The sequence below is a fragment of the Paroedura picta genome, chromosome 11, assembly GCF_049243985.1.
Source record: "Paroedura picta isolate Pp20150507F chromosome 11, Ppicta_v3.0, whole genome shotgun sequence".
In the NCBI taxonomy this organism is placed as follows: Eukaryota; Metazoa; Chordata; class Lepidosauria; order Squamata; family Gekkonidae; genus Paroedura; species Paroedura picta.
Window position 1 is genome coordinate 64,914,990 of NC_135379.1, and position 8,466 is coordinate 64,923,455.

Genomic DNA, 8,466 nt, shown 5'->3' on the forward strand with positions numbered 1-8,466 from the left:
CTGATTTCCTCTCCCCGCCCTCCCGCAGTAAGAAGCTTCCCGGGCCGCAAGCTTGCGGCCTGGGAAGTTTTTTACTGCGGGGGGGCGGGGAGAGGGAGCTGCGGCCTGGCCTCATGGCCTTCGCAGCCCGGCACCGGGCCGCGGCCCACAGGTTGGGGACCACTGCTGTGCAGGACATCAGCTGGGCAAAGAGAATCTCCAGGCTGCCTTTCAGTTAGCAAGATGGAGCCGTTCCGTGCAACACATCTTGCCAGGCTGGAGTGCCCAGCTGTGAGCAGTTCTTCTGTGCCTCTTTATGGGTGCGCAGGCATTTCTGAGAGGAGGAGGAGGGTCCCCTCCCCCTAAGCCTAGGAAGCATCACTCAACTGCGGGGCCTGTCATGGGGAGGGGGGTGTGGGACCAACCTCCAGGAGGGTGGATGGAGATCTCCTGGGATAACAACTGATATCCAGGCAACAGAAATCAGTTCCCCTTGAGAAAACCTCCCCCTCCACCCCCCAGTCCTTCCAACTTACGCATCTTGTTGCATTTTCCAGGCCTGTGCTCAAAATGTGTCTGTAACTTTAAAAATCCAAGAATGCCTCTTAAAATTTAAATCGGCCATTAAAAATTAATCCTCAGCAGATGTGTACTTATAAAAAACAAAATAAAATCTCCTGCATTTTAAACTCGAACCGATGTACATTACGTTTTTAGGCTTAGCAGACTCATTAAAACATTTCATGCTGTTGACAGATCCAATCTGTTTTCCTTGGGTAAAGAACACCAAACTGCTTGTTGTGTTTGGTAAGGATCTCTTTAAACTTCACTTTATGACTGGAATAATTCCTAATAGAATAACAGCAAAATGTCCTTGTTTCTGAAGGATTTTCAAAAGTGCTTCCTTCTTTTTATTTGTAGCAGAATGCAGTGAAATTTCTTGGTTTCCTAGGAATTTTTGTGTTTGCATTTGACTTGCAACGGGAAAAGTCATTTGATTAACCTTGACATATATGCAGTGCAGGAAGCAAGAAGAATGAATGAGAACAAGATGAAAGAAATTACGACATTTTGCTTGGGGCGGGGGGGGGGGGGGCTGGCTCATGCTTGGCTGAAGCCCGAGGCCACACTTTCAGCCTGTCTTGGTGGCCAATAAGGGTTCTCCCCAACTCGTCAGTCTCCTCGGTGTCTCTTGGAAGGGGCTGCAGCTCTCAGCCTCGGCTCTGTTCAAGGGCACTAGATGTTATTTACGGGAAGAGAGGCTGAGCCACAGGCAAGAGAACTTTGGAAACGAGCTACAGATCTGCAGTCAAAGTGTTTCCAAGGAACTCTGAATCTTACGGGGATTTAAGGAGTCTTCTACATCTTGACAACCACTTGGGCCATCCATGCCTGCCTGTTCTCCTCCCTAGGTCCCTTTCCCGGTCCGCCTTCCGTGGCTTGCCCCCTTCCACACTTCTCTAGGCCTGGCTGACCTCTCTCCCACACCCATAAATGCCATCTCTGCCAGCGGTTTCACCCCCACCCCGAGACCACTTTGTGCACTGCAACTCAGGCCAGGTGTTCGCCTCTTTCCCTTTGGCAGCTCCACCTGGCGGCTCTGAACACCCCGTTTCCTGGCGACATGCGAGCCGACTACCAGTGCTTCCAGCAAGCCCGAGCCGCCGGTTTATTGTCGACCTACCGAGCCTTTCTGTCTTCACACCTGCAAGACCTCTTGACGGTCGTCAGGAAAGCGGACAGACATCATCTGCCCATCGTGAACCTGAAGGTAACCCACCGGCTGTGCTCCTCTGTGTTCTGGAAGTCAGTCTGTGCCGCCTGCCATTTCAGGAGGAGCGGTGAGGAGGGGGGGGACACTGATGTGGTTGACCCCTACCTGTTCGTTGAGTCATCAGGCTGCAGCTGTAGCCCAGTGGGGCCGGGCTCATTTTTTGCCCTGGCTGGATCTAACGTAAACGTCACTTTCTTGGGCTGGGCCACGCATGTCATAGAACATAATGGCAGGGAGCAGAGATACAAACTTTATAAAGGACAGCAGCTGGTAAGCTCTGTGTCCTCACTACAAGGCCCCATGTGTGCAGAGGAAGACCCGCATGAGCAGCCTGAAGAGTCAGCAGTGCAGTGCTGGGCAGGACCCCGCCCCCCCCCCCACGTGCCGGGAGACAGACCCATCCCTCAGCCTGCTAGTGCTGTGAGCCCAGCCCCCAGAATAATGATGTGAAGCAGCCGAGTGTGGTGTGCTCCCCCTGACCCCAAGCTGCCAGGAATGGGGGCTGGGAAGACAAGGTGACCTCAACACTCCCTCAATGAGGGCACACAGCAAGACCCAGCCCCAGCACAACCCAAGAAGCCAGAGAAGCCTGGCCAGAAGTAGCCGCCTCCGGCCAGGGCTGCTGGCTGATCCATGATAGGGCAACGCTGAGATCATCTGCATTAAGCCAGAGATCATCTGCAAGCCATGCCACTCACACGTGGCATCCAACACCCCACCTGAGCACCACGTACACAAGGCCATGCATATAGCAGAGTCCCCAGGCCATCCAGTGACCAGTTTGACCCGAGATGCCTGGCACCGCCCTCTCACAAGGTGGCAGCCACCCCCCCCCCCGGCATGAGGCCGCCAGATGTTCCATGGGTGAGGGAGGCTCAGCCGCAGAGTCATGTGCTTGGGGGCAGAACAAGCCCCCCAATGTGTGGAATAATCTGCCAAACAATGCTCCCCCATGGGCCAAAGTGGAGGGGGAGGGAGTGTGAATAATGCAGCAGTGTTCGCTGCCAGCAGGACCCAGCAGAGGAGTATCTACACACACACACACACATGCAAACGCAGAGTACTGTAGCCATACAGGAGAGCATCCCCAGAGCCACAAGCCAAGCAGAGAGATGTACAACCTGGCCTTGGAATCCTGAGCTGGCATCAGTGTGGCTGTGGCAGCTCTGAATTTTCCAGGAAGGCTGCCATGGAAGCAAAGAGTGCTGCACACAAAGCTGTTTGGCCACACCGAAGCCACAGTCGGCAGGGCTCTGCCCACTCCCCCCCCCCCCCCCGCAACTTCTTCTCACCCCATCCAGAACAGGGGATAACCCATTTGCTGGGCCAGACCTTGCCCCCCCCCCAGTAGCACCTCCACTTCGTTGGGGTTAAATTAATGTCACATTAATCTCTACAAGGGAGATCCCCTTTCTTTCTAACAGGGAGAAGTGCTGTTCCCTAACTGGGAGTCCATATTCTCGGGCAATATGGGACAGTTTGACACCCGGGTCCCCATATACTCCTTTGAGGGTAGGAACGTCATGACAGATCCAGCCTGGTAAGTCCGCCTTCCTGCCATTTCAGGGGTTACATAGACTGAGGTGAGTAGCCCTGTTCCCCTGCAACAGAGTTAACACTTTTTGGTCTGCAAAAATAATTCCGCTTTTGGGGGGTTCAGGCTGCAGACCCCGACAAACAGCTGGTGGAGTCTGCTGGAGAGACATTTCAAGAGCCCCCCCCCAATAGCCAGTACTGCCGAAAGCCGTTGGCAGGGTCTTTAAACGTTGCTCCAATGGCGATTCGGGAAACTCAAATCGGTTCATCAATTCAGCCTCCAAATCAGCTTCAAAATTGATTTGGGTTTTTCCCTCCTGTTCAGGTAAACCAAAATGCACATCCCTAGTTATCACCGCCCCGTCCCCCCACCCCCCTCCACGCTCACATATATAACCTGCTCATTCTTTGACTGCTGAGTCTTCTGTCAAGAGCAGGTTTCCCACACCTGGTTCTTCCACCTCACGTGTAGCTCAACAGGATGTCACACAAAGAGGCTCCTTCTGGCCCAACAGTCACCCCCCAGTCCAGGGCAGCTGGAAAGCATCTTCCTACCCTTGATCACCACTTTCTCTCCCAGGAGAATTTCTCTCAAGTGGGGGGCTCCAGTCGTTCCTATTAACCACTCCTGTTTTCCATTAAGTGGCCTTGTAATTGTGTGGGGTGCTCTAGAGCAGGGGTAGTCAAACTGCGGCCCTCCAGATGTCCGTGGACTACAATTCCCAGGAGCCCCTGCCAGCGAATGCTGGAGGGCCAGCAGTTTGACTACCCCTGCTCTAGAGTGTTTGTTGGCATGAGGCCAGTCCTGAAGAGCAGCGAGATTTAGGAAAGGGTGCAGCACGCTGGTCTGTCTCCCTCAGGTCAGTGGCCACACACTAGATTCTGCAGTCTTTTCTCTACTGCAGTTCGCTTAATTTCTACCCCTTTTAAAAAGTCCCCCTCCCGAATATCTGCTGAGACACTTGTATCGCACCAGTGTGCTGTCTCAGTTTTCGGGCTGCCAACCTCCAGCTGGCATCTGGAGATATCCCACTATTTCAAATGATCTCCAGGAAACCAAGAACAGCTCCCCTGGAGAAAATGGCTTTCTTGGAGGGTGGAGTCAATGGCATTATGCCCTCCCACCCTCAAAACCTGGTCTGCCTAGGCTTCACCCCACAAATCTTCAGGTATTTCCCAACTGAATGCTGACAGTCGTGCTTTCCACCCAGAAACGCAGGGGTACAAAATAAGGATGCCAGTCGCCAGGTAGGACCCGAGCAATCCCCCGGTTGGACAGCTCATCTCCAAATGCCAGAATTCTCCCCTCTACTTCTCCAAGCTCCTCCCCTCTACTTCAGACCCAGCCCAGATGCTGGATTACTTTGGAAAGAAATTGGCAATTGGATGTCAGAACAGCCAGTTTTTTCCAGACTATGGCATGGATCCAGACGAAATGTCAATGCCTACCAGTTCCCCCCTTCAGGCTCCCCCCTGCACCCTTGTTCCTGAGTCCCCCTTCCCCACAGGAGCAGCATGGCATGGCACTCAGTGGGCTGCAGTAGGAGAGGAAAAGCGGGGACTTTTTGCTACTGGGAAGTTTAGGGCACTCCCACTTTTGGTCATTGTGTGAACTGGCAAGATCCACCTAAAAATGGTCACTGAAGTGGATTGAAACTGCATTCCTCAGCATCTATAAGTGTCTTTAGTCTGGGCCCTGTCCTGTTTGGGGGGCAGACTCAGGTGGCTCTACCCCTCTTTCTGCTTCTCCGTACCTCGGGTGGGTGAGAATGGTTGGTGTATCAGATACGGAGCTCCAAGCACTAACGGCTGTCCTTTTGAGGCAAATCACCGAGGCTCCCCTCTCCCACTAGGCCCCAGAAGGTGGTTTGGCACGGCTCAAGTGTCAGCGGCACACGGCTGATCAGCAATTACTGCGAAGCCTGGCGGACGGCAGATCTGGCGGTCATGGGGCAGGCCTCGCCACTCCGGCCTGGGAAACTCTTGGATCAAAAAGCATACAGCTGCAGCAACCGGTTCATTGTCCTGTGCATTGAGAACAGTTATGTCTCCAGCACCCAAAGGAAATAAGAGCCCGTCTGAGCCTCCTCCCACCACCACATGGAAATTAAAATTTTATTACAAAAGCAAGGTTGACACTGAAATGTAATTTTTTTAATGATGTAAATATTGTATGGCAATTGCACACTTATCCAAGAAGGCAGTAAGCAAAGAATGCATACCTCAGTGCAAAATAAATATTCCAAGAAGGTGACATTCAATCTTTCAACAGCCATTTTGACCCTGTGCGGAAACGACGAGGAAAGTCAGAGGGGCTGAGCAATCATGTGGAAATGATTGATAAAATGCAGAGGCGCTCCCCTTCAAAAGCTCACTGGGGACTGGTGCTGAAAGCTGTCATGGGAGCGCCAGGCATGGTGTGCGGGATCACCCCTGTATTGTAGGGTCCTGAACACGGCCTGGGCCACTGCAGCCCAGGGCAAGAGTGTGGTTGTTGCTACTGCTGCCCACCGACTGCTCTCCGTGGCTTAGCGGCATCCTGTTTGGCCTCCACAGAATCCAAACTCCAATGCAAAGAGGTGAAGCTTTACACACACACACACGTTAACAATGCCTGATCCCCATGCCACTGTGCAAAGTAATTTTGAAACAGCCCCCAGTTTCAAAAGAACCTGGCACCATTGGAGACAAAAAGTGGACCAGCTTGTTAACTTAGCGGGAAATTTCCCAGAGGGCCAGCGGTAGCCAGGAGAAGCCTGAGCCACGTGCTGGCCACCCCCCCCCCCCGCTCTCCTCAGGTCAGATTCAGAGCACAGTCACCAATTTGAGTCCAATAGCAACAATGAGATTTTTTTTGGGGGGGGGGGAGATGAGCTTTTGAGAGTCAAAGCTCCCTTTGTCAAGATACCTTGCCAGGGTGTTGACTCAAAAGCTTCGACCTGGAAACTCTTGTTAGCCCTTTAGGTGCTATGGGACTCAGGTGACAGCTGTTCCACTGAAGACCAGCATGGCTAGGCTGCAGAGGTGATGGCCTTCATTGCTGTGGCCCCAGTCGGTCTTCCGTCTAAGCTCATCAGCACAGGAAGCCACGCAGGGTCTCACACTGCCCCTTCGCCGTTTTAAGGATACAGCAGTTCTATTCTGCTCAGGATCTGAACTGCTCTGCTCAGAAGGGGAGAGGAATTAGAGCAAGCACTGACCCCAACCCAAGTCAGGCAGCCTCACTGGCAGTGCCAGCACCTCAAGGGCCACTTGGCTCAGCTTCCTCCAATTTGCTCCTGTGCTTCTTAGGCAGCCAGTTCGAAAGCTGGGACCTGACCCAGCAGTTTCCATGACGTTTTCCTCTGGACACCCTTTCAGTTTCATCAATTATTCCTGTGGAAGTTGAATGTCACCTGTCTGGAAACAGGTGGTATTTTGGTGCTACTGTGGTCTGACAATCCCCAAATGGTATTAAGAGGAAAGCTAGACATTGGGGGGCATCCAGAGCTGCCTGGAGTACTCACACCACTGGCCACCCGAGGTCTGGCCTTCCCACGGGTTGCTTCCTTGCAGACAGACTCTCCGAAAGCCTAGGGCCATTTCCAGATCTCCAGGCGGGACAGAGGAAAACAGGAGCTCAGGGACACCTGCGGGATGTTGTACACTTGCTTCACAGCCTCTCCGGATCTTGGTGAACATCCTGTGTTTCCAGAACCATCTACAGCTACCGCACTCATGAGCACAGCGTAATGTGTTTGTGTTCTCCATCGCAGCAGAGAGAAAGCATCTCTCAAGCGACAATAAGAAAGTGTAGTGTGTTGTTGGGAGTGTTAGCCTATGTCAATGATGCACCCCTTACTCCTTCCTGGGAAGCCTCTCCCTTCTTCAGGATTGTGTTCACACAATGCAACTGTCAGTAGGGTCTCATTTGCAGCTCACAGAAATTGTCAGCAAGCAACGTGGTGTCCCGTACAGGGGAGAAAAAAAAACCCTCGCAGTATTATCATAGTGCTGTAGACTTTTGTCTTCTCTGGATTGTCTCACAGTGTATTTTAAACAAGCTAGACACTTATAACTGTCATAGCCTAACAAAGGTATAATTGTAGGTGGAAATCACTGTTCAAAATGTAACTTAATAGCTCTACGACTTGTTTGCCAGCAAATCAGTTAAGATAAATCACTATTTTTAATTCAAAAGATGTTTGCTTCCAGAGTCCTTACAATTTGTAACCAAATGTTGTTTTCATGTGTTGTAAAAATGTGAAATCCGGGTTTCTATTTTTCCATTATAATTAATATAAAAGCATCTTCCACTGCCTCTGGGTCAGGTATTCCTGTTTCCCTAGACATAAAGGCCTACACCACTGCAGAACGGTACAGCGAGAAAGTGAGGCATGGGATCGCAGCTTGCAATTTATACCGTGACCCGGGACACAGTGAAACTCATGGACATAAGAAGGGGTGTCAAGTCCAGCATTCTGTCCAGCCACCTTTAAGAAGGCCCCAAACAGAATGACAGCAACAACTCCCAGCCCCTGTGCTCCTCAGCAACAGGCATAAAGGGGCACTCTGCCTCCGCTACTGGAGTGTTCGCTGGCAGGGGCTCATGGGAACTGTAGTCCATGGACATCTGGAGGGCCGCACTTTGACCCCCTCATGACCAGTATCCCTTGATAGCCCTGTCCTCCATGAATCTGTCCCACTCCCCTTGTAAACTCTTCCAAGCTGGTGCCAACACCACATCCTGTGGCGGGGAGTTCCACAGTTTAGCTGTGCGCTGTGTGAAGTAGTACAAATTCATTGTGAGAAAGAAGTCCTTTTCTCCGTTTCTCACAATAGGAGGACTTACAGGCACTCAATGATATTAATGAGCAGTGGGCTTAAAAAGAGATATGTCTCTCTTCATGCACAAGGTCCTTAATAGCTGAGAATTACTGCCACAAGAAGGGGCAGTGGTGACATGCATAAGCAGCCTCAAGAGGGGTTTGAAGAGACATATGGAACTGAGGTCCATGACTGGCTCTTAGCCACAAGAGAGAGCACTCGGTCTGGGGGAGTGACACTCTGTACTCTTGGTACGGGGGGGGGGGGCAACAGTGGGAGGGTTTGGGGGATTGTGGCCCTGCTGATGGACCTTCTGATGACACCTGGGATTTGTGCCTTGTGCAACACAGTTCCAAGTGGAAGCATGTTGG

General features: G+C 52.0%; 1 protein-coding gene across 4 annotated transcripts in view; it reads left to right on the top strand.

The window, feature by feature from the left end:
• COL15A1 (collagen type XV alpha 1 chain) overlaps nucleotides 1–7,468 on the top strand; it is a 161,886-nt gene extending 154,418 nt beyond the window's left edge. For 3 of the 4 annotated variants that reach the window (XM_077302953.1, XM_077302951.1, XM_077302952.1), the window contains 3 exons: nucleotides 1,565–1,750; nucleotides 3,178–3,293; nucleotides 5,143–7,468. In XM_077302953.1, the coding sequence (XP_077159068.1) occupies nucleotides 1,565–1,750; nucleotides 3,178–3,293; nucleotides 5,143–5,359 (519 nt within the window). In that variant the 3' untranslated portion in view covers nucleotides 5,360–7,468. Of the gene's footprint in view, nucleotides 1–1,564; nucleotides 1,751–3,177; nucleotides 3,294–5,142 lie in introns of those variants that run through there. The other variant, XM_077302954.1, reaches the window with a different exon arrangement.
• Nucleotides 7,469–8,466: the final 998 nt, after the last annotated feature.